Source organism: Colias croceus, chromosome 26, assembly GCF_905220415.1.
Source record: "Colias croceus chromosome 26, ilColCroc2.1".
Taxonomy (NCBI): domain Eukaryota; kingdom Metazoa; phylum Arthropoda; class Insecta; order Lepidoptera; family Pieridae; genus Colias; species Colias croceus.
Window position 1 is genome coordinate 5589361 of NC_059562.1, and position 25134 is coordinate 5614494.

General features: G+C 33.0%; 1 protein-coding gene across 12 annotated transcripts in view; it reads left to right on the plus strand.

The window, feature by feature from the left end:
- The window catches only part of LOC123703385 (zinc finger protein 768-like), a 98549-nt gene extending 74302 nt beyond the window's left edge, over nucleotides 1-24247 (plus strand). For 11 of the 12 annotated variants that reach the window (XM_045651303.1, XM_045651307.1, XM_045651308.1 and 8 more), the window contains 4 exons: nucleotides 14671-14855; nucleotides 15998-16163; nucleotides 16980-17201; nucleotides 18498-24247. In XM_045651303.1, coding sequence (XP_045507259.1) covers nucleotides 14671-14855; nucleotides 15998-16163; nucleotides 16980-17201; nucleotides 18498-19462 — 1538 coding nt within the window. In that variant the 3' untranslated portion in view covers nucleotides 19463-24247. The remainder of the gene's footprint in view (nucleotides 1-14670; nucleotides 14856-15997; nucleotides 16164-16979; nucleotides 17202-18497) is intronic. The other variant, XM_045651311.1, reaches the window with a different exon arrangement.
- Nucleotides 24248-25134: the final 887 nt, after the last annotated feature.

Consider the following 25134-nt stretch of genomic DNA (forward strand, 5'->3'; position numbering starts at 1 on the left):
ATCAACTTCACTCTTTACAAATTGTATGCTCTGAATTCCTTACCTATTTCATTATTTACATAACAATGAAACTGTCTAGGTAGGTAGTAGTACCTTTTCTTAGACACAATATTTTTACTAAAAAAGGTAGCAATTGTTTCCCTCGCTACATCACAAACATAACAAGAAAAGCAAATCAAATAAGTAAGCACATTTAGATAGAATGGAAATTTCACGAAACAAATTTCGCGAAATAAATAAAAACAAAATGCTTTCCAAACAAATTCGCCCAATAGAATTGTAATTTCCACGATTGGTCCCGGCTCCCTCTTATCTTTTTGAGATTTTTTTCTCTCATTCAGTCGCTTCTTTACTACCCTCAGAAAAGAGGGCAAAGTGTAGTGTGATTTAATGGACTTGGTACTTTAATTAATGAAAGAATAGCATTTTGTTACGTGTATTCATTAAATTTTGTTACATGTAAAGTATTCTTGTAATCAAATGTGTTTATTGATTTTGAATATCCATGGCTATATTTCTGTAATTGATTATAGTTTAACGTTCAAACGCATAAAGAAATGTTAACAAGGATCATATTTCTTACAAAAGATTGAACCTCATAACATGATATAAACAAATTCATAGTGAACTTACAGTGATTATAAATAAATGAAACTATCATAGGTACTTTTAAAAACATAATCAAAAACAATGCCGAAACAAAGAGTAGATAGGTACCAATAAAATTATAATATCATCCATTTGATGCATTTAATAAAAGAAGACTCAACTAACAGCTGCACAGTAAACATTTAAAACTAATCAAAAGTATCAAATCATTTACATCACAGTAGATAGAAGCCTATTTGAAGGTGAGATGGAAAAAAGGTTGTTTCGCCTGATCGGTTTTTATTTGATTTCACCAGTGTTTGCTCACAAATTAGCGCGGCTCGATGCTCCCAGATTGTGTTCTGAGTCCATTATCGAATTTTGAGACATTTTGTAAAAAAATATTGCTGTAATTTTTGGAATTGTTTTAAAAATTATTGTAAGGGTAATTTTGCTTTCTAACGTGATACATATTTAGAAAAAAATATTCGTTCACAAAATGTTACTTACTTAGCGCAATTTTTGTTTGCTGCATGTAAAAGTAGGGGAGGCACGTTGTTCGTTGCGCCAAATTATGTGGGAATGGTGTAAATAAAAAGCCAAAATCGCCCAATCGATTTATTTCCCAGACACCGGTTACATATCAAAAATACATTTCAACAATCCTCCATTACCATTACATCGTACCAAAAAAAAACACAGTCAAGTCATAGACAACCAAAAATCTACAGTCTACAGATAACATATCCACAGATTAAATAATAGAAAAACACAGACTAAAAATTAAACTAATAATCATGAAATACATCTTAATATTTTATCCTATTCCCACATATAGGTTATATTCTACTGTGAGTTTGAAAAAATCGAGATTTAAACCTTCATAGTACCTACCTACCTACTTACGAAAATAAAAGGTTACGAAATTTAATTAGGTTTTTGGGTGCTGGATAATTATTTTTATAATGAAGTACCTAGGTATGCTACTTTATTATTTATTATGACGCGTAGAAGTAAAATCTTATCAAATTATGTTCTATATTACTTAATTAAAATGTTATAATAGTGCATCTAAGTTTGCAAATGCAATTACAAGTAAGATGAAGGTTTAAAACGTGGGATGCGAGCATAAAAATAACATTATTGATATTAATCATTCCGTTTTCGTAATATAACAAAATTATCTCAAAAAGGATTATTTCATAACGGTAAGAAAACGCTCTAAGAAAAGCAAGGGGTAAGTATATAAAAGTATCTTGCCCCTCAGTTGTTTTTTAATTAATTTTAATTGCAATAAGTTCAAACCTCTTTAGTAACAATAACACAAACTCTTTACTTACAACCTTTTTAAATACTATTCTATTTTTTTTTCTCTTAAAAAGAACTAAAATTCGGCGGGAATTACATTCGAAAATGGAACAACGACGCAATCAAATTATAGATTAAAAATGTCTCAGACATACCTACCATAGACTATAGAATATAATATAGACACTCCAGTCTCCCCCAGCCGAGCCACAGATGTCGTAAGATTTTTGAGCCAGAATGATCTCTCGCCTAATTTATTTTTTGCCGCCTTTTCCCCAAGTAAATATTGACATGACGTCCCGTTGAAATGTAGGGATATTCCTTTTAAATATATTCCGAAGTTTTTGATAATACTACACCACGAATAAAATGAGTGAAATTAGTGAGAAATTACTCATAATATTTAACAAAGATTAAATTTAACGACACATTATTAATTATTAAATATGTTTTGTTAAGACGTTTTTAAGTTAAGGTATGTAGTTTGAACCGAAAATATCAAACCTACCTAGTACCTACTAATAAGACTGATAAGATGTATTATTTTTCTGAATGCATTAGTTTTTTTCACCTAATTATCCATCTATAAAGTCGAAAATATTTATTATATTTCTCTATAAATCATTTCAAATAAATACGTATCCACAAGATTCGTACCTGGGACCAAACGGGGGCCAAAAAACAGTTTTTTAGCACCGGACGTTCGGCTCAGTGATTAGGAAATTATATTGGGGAGATTCCTCCATCTTTTTTCTTAAGGTGTCGCAATTGGTTATTAAATAAGACTTACTTCCTTTTAATTGTCTTCTGGTTTTAATTTTACTTGAAAACGATTTCTATTGTAGGATATAAAATTCATTTACTTTGACCTAATGTTTTATGAACCTATGTTTTTAGCAGTGTTAGGACAGATTCTTATATTTCTAGAGCATTATTATAATAAAAATTAAATTTGTAGGCCTACTTGAATAGGTTTGTTAAACGCAGACTTAGGTAGGTACGTTATTCAGCCATATTTCATATTAATCCTACAGGAGAAATCATATTGATAATGAATCCTGTATTTTTCTTATAACAACAAGTACAAGAAACCTACACAATCGACTATAATCAACAGAACTTCTGCACAAAACTTTAACACAAATCGGAGCATTAAAACAAACATAACCTGTGAACATAACCGTATCAAGTAATTAGTATTTTTCAAGATTTCTAAAGAAACACCAACAAAGAGACCCCAAGCATATGCCGAAGGGTTCGTAAAAAAAACAAAATGGCTCATAATTAATATCTGTAATTAATTGTACCTATTCTTTGTAAGAATTCTCTTTTATTATAATTTTTTTAATTAACGTAAAACATTGTGATGAACGTTTTGTTTCTTTATTCTAAGTGTGAAATCTGTTGTTTTTTGTTATTAATTTTATTAATACGGCTTATTATGTATGTTTGTCTATTTATCGTCATATAATTAAAACTATATTTTTAATTAATTCATGATAATTTAAAAAAAAGTTTAAGAATAAATAATCATCTCGTATCACATGAATAAGTAAAGAATAAAATAAAGATTCCTCTTCCTAGGTCATACATTAGTAGGTATATAGTATATATACCTATAGGTATAAACAGTTAAGATAGACAATTCTCTTTTTTAACTGTAACGAATCGCTCACGGAATCCCATACATTTGTATATTTACATCACAATTGTATAGCATAATGAGTTCTAAACAATATACAAGAAAAACAGGTTTCCTGCTTTTCATATATTTAAATGTGGTGTGTTTTTGTTGCCTTTGTCCGTATGTTTTCTCGTAGTTTGTGGAAACTTCGAGATTATAACCAGATTTTTTATTAAGAGCCTTAATAAAAATAGATTATGACGAGTACCTATCTATTGAAAAATTCAACACAAGGATGTTCAAAAATAATTTGTTCAAATCTACAAATTACTCTACATACTTAGATATCATTTTAATGATAATAAACAAATACAAAAATAACCTTAACGCCCAAATTACAATAATCTCACAAAAAAACAATATTAGTAACAGATGGCAACATTATCCGCTCAATAAAGTCGTGTTTTAATGGATTCACCAAAAAACCGGAAATCTCCCATCAATGCACTGATTTTTTACCATTTTTTACCATTTTGGGTAACATCTGATTGTAACAGGTGCTATGCGTATCGAGTACACGTTTTTTATCTCAATAAACACCAAAACAATATGTTAACGATAAAACTTTATTGCATTACAAAATGTCGGTGCACATTTAACGACCTTATTAAAAAGTTTCTAAATTTAACAACCTCATAATCATGCTAAAGACAAATAAAAGCTAACAGGCTTCAACAATGTTCAGATTATTTTATCATCAAGTAATATCACAGTCTATAAAATTTTCAATCTATTCAAGACCATCAATAGGTAATAAAAAAAGAAATTATAAATTCAAATTGCAAAATAGAATTAAAACTGGCCTTGTTACAAACAAAGTCGTTCCATTTTTAAATCCCTTTGTTTTTTTCTAAGTTGCCAGTTGCCACTTCGAGTCCCATTCTGCAAAGCCGTTTCTTTAATTAGCAACAAAGAATGAGATTGCGTGTCGCTTTTACTTTTTTAATTTAATTACCGTTGAGAGACAATGGAAATAATGTGTTCAGCCATTAGATGTCATGCAAATTTGGTCTATTGTTTTTTTTTCATATTGTGAAAGTTTCGAATGCACTATTATGTTATTATAGACATCAAAAGTTGCATCAGAGGTAGATGCGAAGTAACGGGATCTGTGCAATACCGCATAGAACTGGTTTTTAGCAAAAATAGGTAGATGTATAACGCCTGGTTTTCGTTGCGTGCGGGCATTATTGTGACCTTTGCTAGTGGGAAGGGTTTAACTGTAAATACCTTCGGATCTAACCGAACACATTGCCACGCCTTAATTAAACGGCAATTATTTTTCTCATACAATTTATACAGATTATCTCATGTATTGATAGGCTATTATCCTACCTTACCTTATCTGTGGCATTGTTGTAAACGAATTTGAAAATGGAATAGATTCCAATGCTTTCCACGAATTTGAGTTTTTTCGCGAGTTTATTTAAATTTCGAAACAATAACTGAATTCAAAGAATCATTGAAATTTGTTTCACAAAAAGATTTCAACAGATATCGCTTCGACTTTTCGCCCTATCCAAGAAAAACGTTTAAGTTTTTTCACTTAATTTAAACTCAAAAGATACTCGAGATAATTGCTCTCCACCCTGATGGCAGATCGAAGCGATTTGAAAAGGAAAATTTCGCGCCATTTTCTCATATTTTTTGGCATTCTTCGGCGCCTTTTGTGAGAAGAATCGGTGATTAAAATTCAATTTGTGAACAATCGAATGTGGGGGATGAGACGGTGCATTTTAATTGGACGAATAATTTAGTCCAAATGTTATTTCAATCGCTCTGATTTCATTATAATTAACACATTATTAAAGTTTACAGTGGTATTTGTGTTTTATTTAAAATTAGCATTACGTTTGCTTTGTCATAACTTAACAAATAAAATACTTAAATCTTTGAGATCGACTCTATCTATCGACTCTATGAAACGGTATCAAAATCGTTTTCGTACTTTTAAAAATCTAAGCATACAGGACAAACAGACGTTTTTTTCTTTTAAACTACCTAGGTATAGGTATATAGTAATGTATCACGCATGTGTTATTTCATAAATGCCTTAAAAACTCAAATTTAATGCAAATATCAAAGGTCAGCTTGCAAAAATGTTGCCATCGTCATTGCATTTTATAGTGTTATTTCACATAAAATACAAATTCTTGGCGTGAAACCGCATTTAAATTATAGGTTAAAACACATAAAAAGTTAATAATAGTTATCTAACGCCATGTGTGCGTCCATTGATCAAATTCGTCACAAGCTTTGGTCAATAAAAAACTTGAATGTGCTTGAATGGGTTCTGTAGGTACTTAATTGGTAACCGAACCTTAGTACTGTTTAGTACGAATATTGAAGTCGGTTAAATAAAAACAGTTACAATTCTAATAATGTTAATGTTATGTACCTACAACTTTATAAAAATTATTATTTTAATAAAACTTCAGGATAGCTGTTAATCAGTACCTACTGATAAGATACAGATGAAAATGTAGGTAGGTACCTACCTACCTACAATTAAATTTATAAAAATATCTAACATAGAGTCGCATCACTCTTTGCAAACTATTAATTAAAAATTATTATTTCACGCATCTCAAAAAACTAAAAAAACATTCACTAAACCGTTAGCACACAATCATGTTTATCTGTCCGTGGTACCCCAAAAACGGCCGGACAAAGGGTCCGGAAGATGATACCTGCGAAATAAATTTGCATAATAATATGTTCACTATTCGGCTATTTTTGGACAGCTGCTCTTCGGCCATTGTCCGATACCCTTTCGACCCTAAGACAATGTATTTTCATATTTTTTTCTATGCATAAATTATTATACGACATTTTGTTATGCTTCCGTGTCCGGATAAAGCATTTGTTGCTCTTTTGATAATGGTTTTTGTCGACCTTTTCGGATATAAACTATTATTATTATCATCGCAATTTTGTCCTTTATAAATTTCGCTATTATTAATATGGTCGCAATTGTTATACTGGTTTAGTTATTTTACCCCAAACAACTTATTATTTGAACTATTCTACGATTAAGCATTAATGCTCAGCACCTAACTTTAAGCTAAGTACTTTGCTTACTTAATACATTACCTAGTGCTTGTCTACTATTACAGCCAAGTAAGAACAAGGAATTTAAAAAAATTCGCACAAACTTCCTCAACTGCAAATTGACGTTATTCGCATCGAATATAATTTCAAAAATAGAATGAAATAAAGGAAAAAATAATTATTTATACCAGCCAGTATTCGAATGTTCTAAATTCAAATAATCGTTGGCGCTAATTACCGAAAAAAAATGGAACGAAATTATTCTTAATTCAAACAGCGGAATTAGAAATAATAATTAAAAACGCATTGTGTACTAAAACTAATACAGATTGACATATTGGACCCTTGCACAGGTAAAAAAGGGTTAACGTTAAGGGTTAATTTATAATAGATGATTCCCTTTTGTTATAGTTTAGCTAACGGTCAATTTTTGGTGTGTTGTTTTAAAATGTTTTGATATGACTGAGACGTTTTTAATTATTTAGGAATGTATGAGAATTGAAAATAGGTACTTTATTAATTTCGATGTAGTATCTAATATAAATCGTTTCTTAACAAATTTACGTTGTGAATGCATAATTAAAAATACGAAAACTCAAAACATGAAGTCCCCGGTGGAAAGCAAATAAAAAGTAAATATAAATTTTAATCCCTAAGTGGATGTAAGCGCTTTTAAATTTAAACCGTCTCGAAATGAATAAAAATAGCCACTGAACTACGCCAACCTTCTTCTGTTCACACGATCTTTGGCTAGGGTTGTCACAAATTAGTTTTTTGTTTAATATAAGTATTATTAACAATAATTAATCTTATCGATACGTCCTTTTATATTGTTTTTCTGAAAATGTTTTATTAGTCCAGAAGAGAACTATCACTTGGTTTATAGTAGATATCAAATAATCAAGTAGGAAGATTTAATAAAACATACCTACTGGGTGAATAGGAAAGTAGCATATATTTTTTTTATTTGTTAGTCATAGGTGGCTTATGGCTATTATATTTTGTTTTTAACTAAGGAAGTATGTTTAGCTGGATTTGAAATTGATTAGGTATATATTGAACATTTAAATTTAAATATCTTAAAGTATCTGTACTGACACAAAATTATGTAGTTACCTACCGAAATATCGTATTAATTATTCTAAATCTCAACTTTTAGCATTTGCCACACCTAGCGAAATTTACAAAGTCAGCAATTACAGGGAAAAATCAACAAAAACAAAATTCTGTAAACTCGTTAGCGGCAACCCTAGCCAGCAGACGGCGCAACTTCGAAGAAAACTAACACTTTTCTTTTTCTTTTTACATTTTTCTTGCTGGAACTCCCTCGCGCTCGCTCCAATCTTTTTACTCTTCGAAACGTGTACCCTTTTCAGGAGTTCGCTGGCTATCTTTCTCAAACTTGACTGTTAGGAACAGAGAAACTGTGGAGTCGATGAAAATTGTTTTTCTAAAAAAAATCTAAATAGAAATTCAAGATTGTAAATGTATGTTTAATCGTTTAATTTTTAGCTGAATTCTGATATACTTTTTATTACCTATGACTTTAAACTATTTATGTTGTTAATTACTTAATTTAATTATAAATTTGATAATAGCTTATCTATGTACAAATAGAATTGGGGTAATCCACATAAACTGTTTAACCACATTATTTACAAAACAACTAACGATTTATACAGGAAATATTTGAGTAATTTAGTAACAAATATGGTATATAATTAAACAAATTTGTAACGATAAACTTTGCTTAAGTAATGTCAATATTTACTGCGCACACCATGTACATTGTACATACCTAATTGGCATATTATTTTCACGACAAAATAGTAGAAACGATATCCTACATTTTTTAAAATAACGTACCAACAATGCGTCTCCACATCTTTCATATTCCCTGAACACTTCTTAAGTTTTTATTTGACCACTGAAGCATTCGCAAGATAGCACTGCGGTGAAAATTAAAAAAAAAAACGTTGAACAGGAAAAAAGATGGAATCCGAGATAAAAGTTTGAGCACTTTTATCGTTTTTGCGATTCTTGGAGAGTTTCAACTTTCAACATTTATTGAGTTAAATGCTTCTGTTATTGTTATTTTTACTGGCTCGGTTTGATTTATTTTTTGAACAATAATATTCAATGTCTAGCTTTTTTTTTGTACTTACGCATTTAGGTATGACTAGTATCTATTAAAAATGTTATACATAATATTATGTTGATCAGCAAAGGTAAAGTTAGGAAGTAGATTCCTACTAATTACTTAGTAGGACTCTACATCCGTCAAAAACAAGTTTCTATTATATATTTAGCTTTTAATGTTTAGAATTAACACTTCAAATAAAATCTTATACCTATTTACTGGATAAAGATATTTTTTTAACACAGGTATCAATATAGGTAATTTAATCTTTCCTCTATAGAGAGGGATATAATTTATTTGCATTTTATCTCATTTTTCTGTCAAATCAAAATCGCTTGCGTAGTTTTAAAGATTTAGGCATACAAAGGGACATAGGGACAGAGTAAGCGACTTTGTTTTATACTATGTAGTGATTAAAGACATTTTTACAATTTAAACTATCAAAATACACGATCAATACACCATCAGACACCATTACAAACGCACTATATTTTACAACCAATAACTGAACGCAGCGCATAAAATTAATACCATATTAATGCTTCGGAAATTTAAATTATTGGACAACCCCCTCGCGCGGGGGTGGCCACGCATCCCCAACTATCCCCCTGCGAGGGGTGGCGAAAAAATATAATAGTATTCCACCTGCGTCGGGCGGCCATACAGTATTGACGCAATCCGCCATTTTGTTATATTCGCTGTTCGATGCGCCATTACCGAACATGCTTTTTTGATTACATTTTGAGTATGTTTGTATGCGTTGAATGCGTCTGGGTTATAGATGTGCGTAGATGGGTTTTAAAGTTTATTACTTATTTATATTTTTACAATTTATGTAGATAATATTTTTGGCATGTGGGATTGTAGGATAAATAAATATCTACTATCTCTGTTTTGTCTCTGAATTCGACATATTTAATCATTACTGAGTACCTACCTACGTAGGTAGTTCCAACTGAAACTTAAGCACTTATATATTTAAATAGGCTCATCTTACATTTAATAGGTAATTTTATGTACGTAGAATATTTTGTGGACACTTATCATAGTTTTTCACTAAACTTATTTATAACGAAATACATAATGCTTAAATATTTATTGGTTTGAAATAACACAGTCGACTCCGCCATACCGTTTCCTGTATTTAAAAGGCGTTGAATTTACACCATTAATATTTCACACTGTCATAAGTTCTCGGAGATAATCAATCAAATTGAAACCAAATCATACGCGTTATTAAACAAGAAAACATGCAAGATTCGTTCACAAGTCAAAATGGCGCGTAAGACGCGTTCCAAATTCAAAAATAAATTCGCAACGAGCGCGCTCGCCGCGTCGTTTTAAAATCGACGTTATTTGATGTTCAAGAATGATTGCTTTTATAATTTTTGTGTAAAATCGTAACTATTTTAATTTTTAAATAAATTATTGTATTTATTCAATACCATGGTATGTTATCATGTCGTTATAATCACATGAATTTACATAATATACCTACCATAATTTACTTACAGATTAAAAATATCACTCAGACAAAAAAAAAACACACTTGAAGCTCGTATACAATGCTGAAAAATAAAACCACTTATACAAGTTTTTCCGCGAACAATTGTTAGGTTAAGAATTTGAAGCCTACGCAGTTAAGACTACAGCTTGCATTAGGAAAGTACTTTTGTATGTAAATCGAATGCGTAGGCTTTAGCCGGTCTGGCTTGGATCTAGTATTGTTTCCTGTATTTTTAATGGAATACAAGTGAGGTCCCGTGAAACTTGGGGGGTATTGGGGCAATGTATTCGATTGTTTCAAAGATTTATGGAAAATGTATTTATTTTATGATTTTAGTTTAGAAGAAGGTTGAGGGTTCTTTGGGGCTATAATAATTATGATATAGCTGATTTAAATTATGTTTGTAGATATAAACGCTACAGATAATTGTAATAATTACTTACATATTTTAAAATATAGGTCGTTTTAAACATACCTAACTATTTAATTAAAGTAAAACCATTCGACACATTTGATCAAATATTCCGCTTGATTGTAAATGATTTCGTTTACCTCAAATTGGACCCATTAAAAACGTTCAGAAATAAATTAATATCGATAAATATTACAATCTAACTGGATAGCATCCTTTGGCAACATCAGACAAACTGTGCTAAGGCAAACGCCTTTCCCTTTGCATTTATTCATAGAGAAATAACAAAAATAACCATAGGCAAGCGTCCATTTTAGAGCGACCCACTGCGCGTATGGAGCCGCGCGCATTCAAAGGGTTAAAAAGGATTATTAGAAATTGCTAGGGGTCTTGTTATACTGGTTGGTTTTACGCGTAGGTTGTATGGCTTGAAAAATGGTTGGCCGGCTACAATAGTATAGAGAACGGTGAACCCGGAAGAAATATTTGCCCATAGACAAGATTTAATCTGCGCGGGAAGTTTCAGATTAGATTCGACTTTTGAAATATCCTATTAGAATTTTAGTTTGTGTTGGAATTTTTTGAAATTCCCTTTTGTTTTATGTTACACGTGTTTTTCATCATATTTTAACGTTTGGCTTTTCAGTTTATTTATTAGATACATTTGAAATTTTATAACGTTCAAAAATTATTACCTACTTGATACCTGCTCGCCATTAATTCTTTGGTAGAACTTACTATATTGAGCGACAAGACCGCCCTTTGCAAATTGCACCATATTATGTCCTGTTGTTATAAAATTTCTAAGTAAATAAATATTAGATATAGTATAAATAAAAAATATTACCCAGAATTAATATTATGTTCTTTAGTATAATTACCTAATATCTTAATTTAGCGTAAAACCATCTTTAAAACATTAGCCTATTAGTATTGCAATGAAATCGATTCTGATACAGATGTTAATGTTATTTGTAGCTTGTCTTCGTGTCTAGTCAAATGTTTAGTCTAGATATCATTTAGCCTAGACTTTTGTTACACCCTCTATATATTGAAAACTTTCTCCGTTTCTCAATAAGTCAAAATGATGATAATATAGGGATTGATTTCGTATCTCTGTATAATTGTATTCACATTGTATTTTTTTTTTTATATATAATATAACAACTAATTAAGATAAAATCTGTTAGGAAGTTATGTACACAATTTTAACGATTAAGAAAAACATAAGTAGGTACATTATATAAGCCATAGGACCTATCTGTTTGTCAGCTGTAGGTCCTATGTAGGTATTATGATTGTAATAGGTATAAAGTAAAGCCCAACGGCTTTCTGTTTCTTTTTTTATTCATACTAAAATACTGATTACATTTTGACTTTACATAATATTATAAAGATATAATTGAATGAAACTGATTTTTCTCCAATAAGTTATTGCTCTAATAAGAAAACCTTATTTTATTCAAGGAGAGACTAAATCGTTTCCGTATTCATCAGGAAATATTCACTAAATGGTATTATTTCACTAAATGGTACTAAAAATACTTTTTATTTCAAAATATCATGTTATTTTAAATGAATGAAATTTTAACCACATTCTAAAGATGTTAGACATGCGTTATAGTACCTAGTCGAGTTAAACTTTTACCTAATTACTGAAATGCCTAGGTACTTATCATGACGTATCTTTAAACAGAGTCCTCAATTAAAGATAGAGTTATTATCAAAAATTATCTAACACTTAAATAGTTAATACCTAAGTAACTAAAATTTGATTATACCCATTCGAAAACGCATGCGATTAGCGATATCACAAATTTCAATCTACCACAAAGCTATCTATAAAAATATCTCTAAAAACACATTTATATTCCAAATCGAAGAGCCAAGATACAAACATTTATCGTCAATAAATAAAGCAATCGAACCGTTAGCGCGATAAACTATATAATTCTAAGCGTACTCTAATACATCTATCTTATTGCATCTATAGTAGGAAATAATTCTACAATATCTTTCTTTATGGCTCCATGTGTGCACGCATTCTTCCCAAACATGCAAAAACACTAACACATTCAAACGACAGGACCATGCGAAAAGATACTATACGTGTGTGTGTGCGCGTGTCAACGGCTATGTGTGCGTGCGTTCAATGACCTATGCATTTGCTTGCAGTAGTACAGGCTAAAAGTATGCGTTGGTTTTATTATGGTTTTATTTTAAAAATGGAACCGCGGTCATCGTTGGGTTAGGTCGCGGTTTTTCGGGTTATTCGGTGAGCGAAGGTCGCCAACCGTTAGACAGTGTTCCAAATTTAAAAGCAAAGCATCAATTTCGAATGTTTTTAAATTCGGATCTTGATGAACAATGGACGAATTTAAAAATGAAACAGAACAGGGTCAGGTAATACGTCACGTGTTCATGACCGTTGACCCGTAAGGAAGCGTTCCAATTTTAAAAATAAAACAGTTTTAACCGATGAGGAAGTTATATGACGGTTATTTAAAAATATCGCGGGTCAATGTTGGGTTAGGTCGAGACTCGTTTCATCCGTCACTTAATTTTGTTCTGATTTATCGAGTATTGATTGAACACAATGTTATGATAAATATGAACTCAGTATTTTATGAGTAAAGGTCTATTACTATCAACATATTATTATGAAACTGATATATTTTGACTGCTTTTTGCAATCTTATATGTAGGTACATAACATCTCACTACACCTATACTATACTTTATTTAATACTAAAATCTACTAAAAATAAGGATTTACCGACGTAAAAAATTAACAATTCTAATGCTTATTCATAGCAAAACTGCTCAATCAATATTTATGAAACTTTACAGTTTATATCAAATAATTTCAGTAGCTCGAATAATTAAATTATAAATTCGTAATGATAACTGTAGCGACATCTAGCGGTATATCATTCAAACTGTATTTTTCGAATAATGAAACTGAAACTGCATTTTTCAAAAAGGTTATATTATTAAATTATGAAAAATCCTGCTCGCCATTAATTGTTTGGTAGAACTTACTATTGAGCGACAAGACCGCCCTTTGCACCATATTATTATGTCCTCTTGTTATAAAATTTCTAAGAAAATAAATATTATATAAATAAAAAATGTGTGCGTGTACTAGTGTACACACGTACACACGTAAGAAGTGAAACTTCTTTATGATCTTATTTTTCAAAAAACAATTTACTATAATATGCAACTTTACAGAAATACGTCGAATCTCGCGTTGTAGGGATAAGAAAAAGATAGCGCATAACGAAAAAATGTCACGCGTAAAGAAAAAATGTTACACTAAATTTTTTTCCAACCCCGATAAAGAAGTTTCACTTCAAAAATATTACCCAGAATAAATATGTTCTATAATATACCTAATAAAATACATTACCAACAAGCGTGTAACTGGTTGACTGGTTCTAGATGGATCGTAGTTAAGTGGACAATCAATCAATCGTTACATTTAATTAATAATAAGTTAGATTATTATCTCCAAGTAGATAACTGTTGCTTTTATGTTTCAAGAACACACGGTCCTGGGTTCGGTAATCGATAAAAAATAGGGTTGCCAATGTTAAGTTCTAGTTATATTTTGAGTGTTTGATAGCTTTTTTGATAGAGATTTACATAAAGCTTTAAGCTTGATTACAAAGGTTGATTTCATTAATTTTCTTTGATCATCCATTTCCTATAATAAAGACTACAGTGTAAAATATATACATCTATAGTTTTAATGCCTATATTACTACGAGAAAATTGTTGCTTCTAAGTTTATTTCAAATCGATAAACACAAAAACTACCAACTTAATAATATGGAAAATTATTTATTTCACCACCGTAAACCACACTTATTCTTACAGCTGCATCGAGTGTACTAAATTCTTTATTAGGCTACTAACTCCTATTAAATTCTCTATTAATACTCAATTTCTCAACTAATTTAATCTTTTTCCCTTAGGCGAAAGACCATACAAATGTCACCTACCAGACTGCGGGCGAGCTTTCATACAGTTATCAAATCTCCAGCAACATTTAAGAAACCATGATGCCCAGGTCGAAAGGGCCAAGAACAGACCCTTCCATTGCAATATTTGTGGCAAGGGCTTCGCTACTGAGAGTAGTTTGAGAACTCATACAGCTAAGGTTAGTAGATGTTGAGTTTTGAGATTGTGAGTGTTGAGTGATGTGTTGTGAGTTGAGTTGTTGAGTTGTGAGGTGATTGTGGTAACTAGAATAAGATGTTTAGTCTAGTTAACTTGAATGACATTGTGAGGTGAATATAAAAGGATTAGAAAACATATTTTAGATAACTTTAACGAATGAAAATTAGAAGTTGAGTTGAGTGTTGTGAGATTTTGAGTTGTATTAAAATATGTTGTGAAAAGTGTTACCAAATAATTGAATTTAAGATGAATATGAGAGGGATTTCTATGAGTAATGCATGAGTTTGAATTGTGAATTATATTAATTATATTAATACTAATATTATAAAGAGGAAAGGTTTGTATGTATGTATGTAGGTATGTATGGTTTTCACGCATAAATTACTGAACCGATTATAATGAAATTTAGCACACATATAGAGGGTAACTTGGATTAACATATAGGATAGGTTATATCCCGGAAATCCCACGGGAACGGGAACTATGCGGGTTTTCCTTTGAAAACGCGGGCGAAGACGCGGGCGAAAAGCTAGTTTACTAATAATTTCATAAACAATAGATACAATGGTAAATAATTAATATACTTTAGCTATTTGTCTGTACAATAATTATTATTATACCTACTACCTACATCATCATTTCCTACATCTACCTATATATAATACTAGCTTACCGCCCGCGGCTTCGCCCGCATTCTCTAAAACGATTTGAGATTTAAACTATCCTATCTCTCAAGTTGGATCGAACTGCACATGGTGTGCGAATTTTATTATAATCGGTTATGTGGTTTAGGAGTCCATTGAAGACAAACATTGTGACACGAGATTTATATATATTAAGAATTATTTTGCTGTATAAATCTACGAATTTCAGCAACTTTACATTTTACCTATAATTTGTTTGTTAAAAAACTTTGTATAACTTTTAAATCGAGTAATATCGTTTTTATTTCTTTTCACTTTCGGCATTTTATTTCAAAAAACAATTCACCAATCAAAATTCCCTTTGGCCGTTATATTTAGTTACAACCGTTATGTTTATTTCAAAATTCACTTTCGCCATGTATTTATTATACGATGTTGCTAATATTTACACTATGCCCGCATCGCTCCGGTGGAACAGGAGCTTCAGCTGCACCTTGGTGTTTTGCAGCAACACGCAGCGCTCATGATCGGAGGCGCCACCGCCACCCCTTGTCCCATTTGCCACAAAGTCGTGTTCGGGGGCGAAGCCCTCGTCGAACACATGAAGAACACACACAAGGACCCCAACGCGTCCGGTGTTGCGAGTAAGCATTTCCCCAATCCAGACTGCTCGACAAGGAACGTCATCTATACAGATAGATAACATTTCTTAGCTGATAACCTAGCTTAAGCCATCTCTTCCTTGCTGAGCGAAAAGAAGCGATTCTTTTTGTCTGAATCCAGTCACTGTCATTGAACGTTCGCTCCCACGGAAGAGATTTATTAGCCTGTAAGTTAAGCCACTGGAAGTTTGTTAAATCGCTAGATATTCTTTAACTGTCTCCACGAAATATACGGTTAGCGTTTTACAATGATACGAAAAAGCTTCCAGCTGGCAAAAAGCCATGAGGGGTGTTGGTTTTTAAATCAACAGAAAAACGTATCGTTTCCATAAATATGTAGTTTAAGTATCTGACGGGACGCCATTCGTAGCTTCGTTTATTATTGTTTCGTCTATTAGAAGGGTTGGATGTTTTGCAAACATTTATTGTTCTAGACGATTCTTCGGATGGCGTTCCGCACTCGCTGTCATAACATGTTTTGTTTATCTATAGCAGAAGACTTCAACATTCTTCGTCGTCAGCTCCATCGCTAATTGATTACTTTAGTTTACTGTTTATTAGTATAAGTTTGACGAATGCCTCTTGTTGAAATGCCTCTTTAGCAAACAACCTTTGTTACATTCCAATCTCAATACTTAAAACCTTACTACTTGAAAATCTTGGCACAATTTAAAGGACCCACTGCTATAATCACACTTCAAAAGAGGCATTGGTCGCGTACATTACCATAACAAAGTTATTAACGCATCTGTTTTTCCCTCCCTCCCTAACCACTAACCTCTCCTGGTGGTCTGGTAGGCCCCCCTGCCACATCACCGTACCCAGCGCAAGCTAAACCTGTCGACCCTTACGTAGCCAAGCGGCGGACGGCCAACCACCCGTGCCCGGTGTGCGGCAAGCACTACGTCAACGAAGGCTCGCTGCGCAAGCACCTCGCCTGCCACCCGGAGACGCAGCTCACCAGCGGCCTGCGCATGTGGCCCTGCTCCGTCTGTCAGGCCGTCTTCACACACGAGAGTGGTACGTACCAATTATAGATAGTCATTTGATTTCAGCGATGCAGGATATAAATAAAATGCTAAGTACTGGCAGCTTAGATGTTCTATAGTGATTTGGAGCATAAGAAGCAGTTGCAGTTCTCGTCTTTCACATAATATCCATACTAATATTATAAATGCGAAAGTAACTCTGTCTGTCTGTCTGTCACTCAATCACGCCTAAACTACTGAACCAATTTTCATGAAATTTGGTATGGAGATATTTTGATACCCGAGAAAGGACATAGGCTACTTTTTATCCCGGGAAAATGACGCAAACCCGGAAATCCCACGGGAACGGGAACTATGCGGGTTTTTCATTAACTGCGCGGGCGAAGCCGCAGGCGGAAACGTAGTAAATTATAAGGAATACTTATACTTATTTTTAGTATTCTTGCTAGAGTTTATTATATAAGGTATACCTATGTATATATAAGCAGCTTTGTTTTGCAATTATCTCCTTGTGAAATAAACATTACTTTTGTATTTTGATAACAGTCTTAATAGTAAGGAAAACTGTTATGTTGATAAATAAAAAAATATGAGAAAAGTTACTAGATAAATAATTCACTTTTTATCCATTAGAAATGTCTTCTAACAAGTTATTAATATTTATACCTAAATTTATATTTGCAAAAGTATTAATAAAATTAAGAATAAAACGAAGAAAACATAAAAACCACTCCCAAATATAGCATGATGATTTTATTATAATATATTATGTTATGACTAATAAAACTTGTTCAATTACAATATAAAATAAACCATTAATGTCGTTACATGGAAAAATAATTAAGTGACAATAGGAAATAAAAGATAAAGCAAAGATAAAAACAATGCACTAGTGTTAGTCATAGGTCTATAGCGTCTATTTTTAAATGACAGTAAAACTATTTCATTATAATTTCAGTATGAAATAGGAACATAAACCTGAATAAATATTTATTTCTATTAAAACCTAATATTGCTAATAAAATTGTTATAACAAAATAAATTCAGATAACGGTAAACAATATTTGTACGAAGTCGTAAAATAAGCTCAATACCAATAATCAATATTATGGTTAACTGAATTATCTTGTTTCTTAACAGTACAATTTGATAACAAAGAGGTAAAACAATTTTAAAGGAGTTTTCACTTTAGACAATACGATACGTCGTTGATAATATATTGTAGCGGGCATTGCTATAAGCTTTATCATCTTACGTTTCTATATGTCTAAAGTAAATCGGTAAATGGCATTGTATTAGACGCTAACTGTCCGCCATCGCGTTGCAGGTCTCCTCTCTCACATGGAGCATATGCGCATGGAGCCGAAGCACCAGTTCGCGGCGCAGTACGTGCTGTCGCGCGCGGCGGCCGAGCGGCGCGAGCGCGACATCCTCGCCGCCGTGTCGTCCGCCGGCGGCTCCGGCCTGCTCAACCTGGCGCCGCCCTCCCCCGCGCCCTCCGACTCCTCCTCCAACGGCCGCCTGTCCTCCTCCGCCGGCTCCGACGCGGGCGGCGGCAAGCTGGCCGACCTGCTGCGCAACAACGGCCACTACGGCGACGAGCGCGTGGCCGCCATCGCCGCCGCCGCCGCCAACATGATGGCGCAGCCCGGCGACGCGCCCAGCGCCGTGCAGGTGGCCGCCGCCAACCTCGTCACGGCCATGCGCCAGCAGCTGGCCCGCGAGCCGCCCGCCGAGCCGGCCGCCGCGCCCGCGCCCGACGCGCTGCGCGTGCAGCAGGCCGAGGCGTTGCTGCGCAGCCAGGCCGAGGCGCTGCGCCTGGCCGTCACGCAGGCCGCCGCCGGCCACGACGCGCCCAGCCCGCTGCGACACAACGGCGGCTTCCCGCCCGCTGACGTACCCGGCCAGCTGTCGCCCGAGCTGGTGGAGGCCTTCCGGCTCGCGCAGGAACAGCGGCTCGAGCAGGCGCTGCGGCTGCACGACCCGCGCATGCTCGGCTTCAACCTGCCGTCGCCGGTGCAGCAGGCGGCACAGCAGGCGGCACAACAAGCGGCCCAACAAGCTGTAGCCGCGCAGGCACAGGCGCAAGCGGCCCAAGCCGCTCAGGCCGCACAAGCGGCGCAGGCGGCTCAAGCGGCCCAGCAAGTGGTCCAGCAGCAGCACATGCAGGCCGCACAAGCCGCACAAGCCGCCCAACAAGCCGCACAAGCAGCGCAAGCCGCACAGGCCGCACAGGCCGCCCAGCAAGCCGCCCAGCAAGCTGTTCACCTGCAGCAGAACCCGCAACCGTGAAACTATGACTATTACTAATTCGATGCGATTTCCATTTCGCGAACTCATACTCGATAAGGAAAATGTTTAAAATTTTCGTATATTTTTGAAATGGATTTATTTCGGCAGGAGCGCGAAATCGCCTCCGGTTAGTGATTGTTTTCTATGTCTAAATTGTTGTTTTTCGATGCAAAATTGATGAAACTATATTAGTCGACTAAAATTATACAGTGATTAAAGATAATGCTAAATTTTAGATAGACTAACTGGTGTAAATAGAGAACGTTTAGGTGAAAAATTATGTACATATGGAAGTAAATGTACCTTTATATAAATAAATGAACAAAATGGAACAAAAACTCGCCCGAACAAGTAATTAGATGTAGAGACGGACAGAATTCAGTGCAATCGAAATTATATTTATTTGGTTGACGTTAAGCGTTATCGGATATATTTATTTTTAATTTTATAGCTGTATTGCAAGATTGCTTAGCTGAGTACAAAGTTTTCGATGTGCCAAAATGAGCACGCTTTATCGCGACGTTACGGCGATCCCGCAATATTGAGTTGCAATATTTTCCAATTAAATCTATTTACATTATTATTATTTCTAATTTTATTTCATTTCGCGCAATAACACATCTTATGCTAGTCAAGATTTACGCACAAATCTGTTTATCGAATTCAAAATTATTATTCATTTATCTTATTTATACTTGGCTAAAGTTAATTTTATTTTTACGCCATATTAGATTAATGTTGTAAATATATAGGCCTGTTGCACAATGTTGATGCTTTTGTTTATAATCTAAAAGAACTTTATTTTATTATATGAATTATTATTTTAAAAGAATTATCTTATATTTACGTTTTAATTTGTAGGTTTGTAAATAAATATGAACGAGTTATGTTTCACAAGACTGCCGTATTGTCATTTATTTCAGAGTGTTTAAATAGCGATTTTACACTGAATGTCTACTGGACGGACATACAAACGGATAATAACATTATAAAAGCACAGTCGAAGAACGAATCTTCGAAAGAGTCTTGATTAGAGACACGAGACATTCTTTTACACGAACACAGACTAAGCCCATACATTTAAATGTTTTATTTTCATTTCATATATTTACATTCTAAATAAACAATAGCCCATTCGATCGAGAGATCGCAAAGCGTTTGCTTTAACAACCACAGAGCAGCTGAACAGTTGCAACAATAGATTTATAGTTTACAATTGAACTGCAAGATCATTCCCATTTCTGTAAACGGGAGTGAACTTGCAGTTTCCGATGAGAATGTCAAGTGTTGCCGAATATTCTTTTAATATTATCATCATGTATTATAATTAAGGTTCGGTGTTCGGTCGTCCGCGAGACGACACGCATCGTAGTATTCTCTAATAATATATCGTAATAGGTAAGGCATAAGTAAGCTGATTTAATGTACGATTATTTCATTCTTCAATTGTAATTGGTATTTCGTAGGTTTCGAGAACCCGAGGTATCAATGTAATAATAAAAAACTCAATGCAATAGCCCAAAATCGTTAATTGTTTACGTGGTGAAGTTTGGTTGTTGACGACGATTTTTGTTCAACTTTCATTTCGTGTTACGTAATTGTTTTAGAAATACAAAACTTTTCGGCAGATTTATCTTATTATTTGGGATGATAATGGACGGTTATACGCGCTGGAATCCGACGATGAAACTTCTGGGAAACGTGAGATATATTCACTAAAATTAAACGAACAAACAAACAAAAACATAATACACTGAAAACTTTTCGACTGAATGAACCGACACCGCCTCTAGTGGACGGATCGCTATTTATGTAAAAAAATAAACAAATTCCTCAATAAATTTTAATATATAAATAAATTTAATATTACAACAAAAGAAGTTCCTATGAATATTGTATAAATTGTATTGTTTTAAATTTAGATCGTAGTAGAAGGAAAAAATTTATGGACGTTTGGTATTTTTAAAGTTATAATTAACCATCGTGTTAGGGAAACCGCTCGATAGTGCGAGTTGTATAAAACATAATATGAAGCACGGATCGTGAATCCTAAATTAGATGTTTAGAAAGAATTACGTTTCCAGTAAAGTGTTCAAATATCGCGTCCGAGCCGGCAGCCGCGCGCCATTTTGTAAAAAAATAATCTATTTTCGAAATCGCAAATTTATATGGATTTTTTTAGACAGCAAAAATACAATAAATATATTATAGACCCGCTCGGGTGCCGGCTCTAGGATATTCTCTGTGATCATCGAAACGGAATAGTTATATCAGATTGTGTCTGACAGAGTTATGTTTAAGTTTTTGACGATTAAATTTTTTAATGTTGACAAAAAAAAAAGAATTAAGAAAAATGTGAAATTTTTTCTACATTTATTTTACGATGGAAATTCCATAGTTAAGCTGTACATTAATAAGCCTAAATAATACTGGCGACAAAAAATCGCTTGCGGACGGAATGGCGGGAAATATGGTTGTCTCTTTCTTACTCGTGTATTTCCCGCTTTTCCGGATTTAGTACCAATAGTAATGGTTTATGTTGATACTATAATAGGGGAAATAGTATTCCGTATTTTTCAATAATGCGCTGTTGGTTTGTTTTTATTGAGAAATAGTCGTGGCATATATTTAGTTTAATTGGCTTTATGCGTACAATTAATATTTTCCAAGTTTTTGTTACTAGGGTAATAAGTTGTTTCATTACCTTTACTGCTCTTTACGAATGAGACAAAAAAAAATTACAAAATCTATCTACCTAGGTACTATATTTTTTTAAATTTATCACGAAAGCTTTAGAAAAAATTTATACACTTACCTAAATCCACATTCTTTTGAATATTTAATATTTCATATTTCATATTTAATGATGAATATTATGACGTCTCATTCATGTATAAAAGCAGTTGTTTTTGCCGTCTGTACTTGTCAGATGACAAAAATTTTAAAAATATATAATTTATGATAGACGTCTTACAAAGAGTAAAAATATATCGCACTACAAACATTTTTTCACTAAAAAATAATTTACAAAATTCATCTCTCAAAACCTATTTGGCTTAGTGTAGTGTGCGCAAAAAGATAAACTATTTTTTTTACTTAGGTATTTCATAATCTATGACGTCTCTATCATAAAATATCGAATTCGCGTCCAACTTGCGATTACATTACATTTTTTATTTTAATGTTATTTAACATTGTTACGCGTGTTGCATCTGCAACAACAACAGCAACAACGGTCAACAACAGGCCTGTTGCTGTAACAACAGACTGCAACACGAGTGCGCTGTTATTTGTTAAGTTTTTAAATAATAAATTGCTGTTGATTTTAATTAATCATCCTTATTGACTGTTATTGTTTTTATTTTTAAACGCTTCGTAGTTTCTGTTAAAATTATCTGCTTATTTTACGATATTTAGCCAAATATACACATTTATTCGTAAGTTTAGCGTAGTCAAGATAACCAGGTTTTCAATTCATAACACAAGTAGACGTAATTACATGTATTCTTAATGTGTAAGTTAGTAATAAATGTAATGTAATTGTGGGCTCTTTTATAAAAATGCATTAACACGTAGGTTTATAAAGGGGTCCAAAAACATGGATTAATTACGTGTTTTCCACAGTCGAGTACTTAATCCGTGTTGTGTAGAGAACAACGAAATAAAAAATCATAAATACAAAAAAAAAATGTACTTAAATGTAATAGTTAATGGAATATATTGGTGTTTTAACGGGTCAACCCTTCGATGCCACGACTATTTTAAGGTAAAAACAACGTTTTATGTACAAAAAGCGTTTTGATATCAGAACAATAAAACTGAGCTGTGATTCTGTCAATATAAATGTTGGTAATAAAAAATTATATCGTACCTTTTTGGCGAAATTATTTAAATACGGATAAATTAAGGCCAGCAGCGCATTTTTTTCACTACAACGTTTTACGCCTAGTCTCAATAATGTCACACGGGCATTTCGTTGTTGTTGTCCCAACAACAAAATTAACAACAAAAATTTCGCAACAACAAAATGATTGCAACATTGTTTTCTAATCTCTCCCCAATCGGTGTGTTCTAGTCTTTGTTTTTATTTCTTACGAGATAGTGTCGTGAACAAAATTGTAGATAAATTGAACAAAATTTGTAACACTTTCGGCGAATGTAAATTACGGTACCTATATGGAAACACTTGTATAAAATTCAAAATTAAATCTATTGTATTTCGGCTATGTATTTAGGCGTAGAGTAAAATATGTTTAGATGGGAGACAAAATTCCATTTGGCGTTGTAAGTAAATAAATGAAATTGTGTATAAATTTAGGAAGTGATGTGTTATGTACCTCGATGTCTAGGTATAAAAGATACCTATCTTGAAAGTTTTTTTCTAGTTGAAACCACGACTTTTTTCGTTTTAGTTTTTTATTCTTGTATAGAGTTATTTAATTATTATAGTTTGATAATATTGTGTTAATACGATGCCATGTTTAAAGTATAGATAATTATTTTAAGCCCGAATGTGTTTATTATTATATTTTTTATAGAAGTTATTATTTTTTTCTTACTCGACTCATAGTCACTTAATTGTATTTATAGTTACGTTTTAGTGTTATTGGTTGCGTTAATATTTTTTAATTTAGATTTTGAACAAACAATATTAATTATTAACCCATTAATTATATTTTTTTAACAACGTGGAATGCTTAATGTGTCATTAAACTGAGAATAGTAACTATTATTGCCGAAGCGGTTAGCTATAATTATTTTAAAAAATAAAAAGAATGATTCATATTGGTGTTTTTCTTTTCCCTGTTTGATAAAAAATGAATAACATTATCCAGTATCCTTGTGGTTTGTACAGGACATTTTAAATGGAGGAATAGTTTTTTGCTTTTTTTAATTGACTTTAAATATTTTTTTAAATGGAATAGAATTGCGGATACGGACTATTATACTGGTACCTACGGCCCTAATAATAGTAGACCTTAGAAGGGACTTTCCCACTCGGAATTTTTTTCAATAAGGTAATTCTCCTTCGCTTAAAGTAACTCCCCGACGGGCTAACAGGGGAATCACCCAATCACCTCATATCAAAATATTGTTGCGGGGTATTGGATGCTTTGATATTTCTAAAGATTCTATTTCCGAAATTCTAAATAGTGCTTTTGATTTGTATATTTTTTATTTTATTATAGTATTATTGCAACTAACAATATTAAAAACATCTTTTGAGAAACTAAAGGTACTTCAATTTTTTTTATTAGAACCCAATTCCCACATAAGGTTGATCCCGGGATAGTCCCGGGATCCCGGGATTACCCATCAAAAATACCGTAATCCCTGGATTGAAAAACATGCTCGGGATTGTATTCTCTAATCACTCTATATCTATTAAAAAAAACCGCATCCAAATCCGTTGCGTAGTTTTAAACATAAGTACATACAATTACAAAGGGATATAGGGACAGAGAAAGCGACCTATCCCATTATAATTAATAATTATTCACCTAGGTTATATCATTAGACCACATTTAAGATAGGTACACTCACAATCAACAAGTATATTATTAATATTTCTTTATGAAAAGTAGTAGTAGGTACTGTTTATTTTTTCATATCAAAAGAATTATAATAGAACTAAAGTATAATTTCAGGAAAAGCGCCATCTCTTATCGATT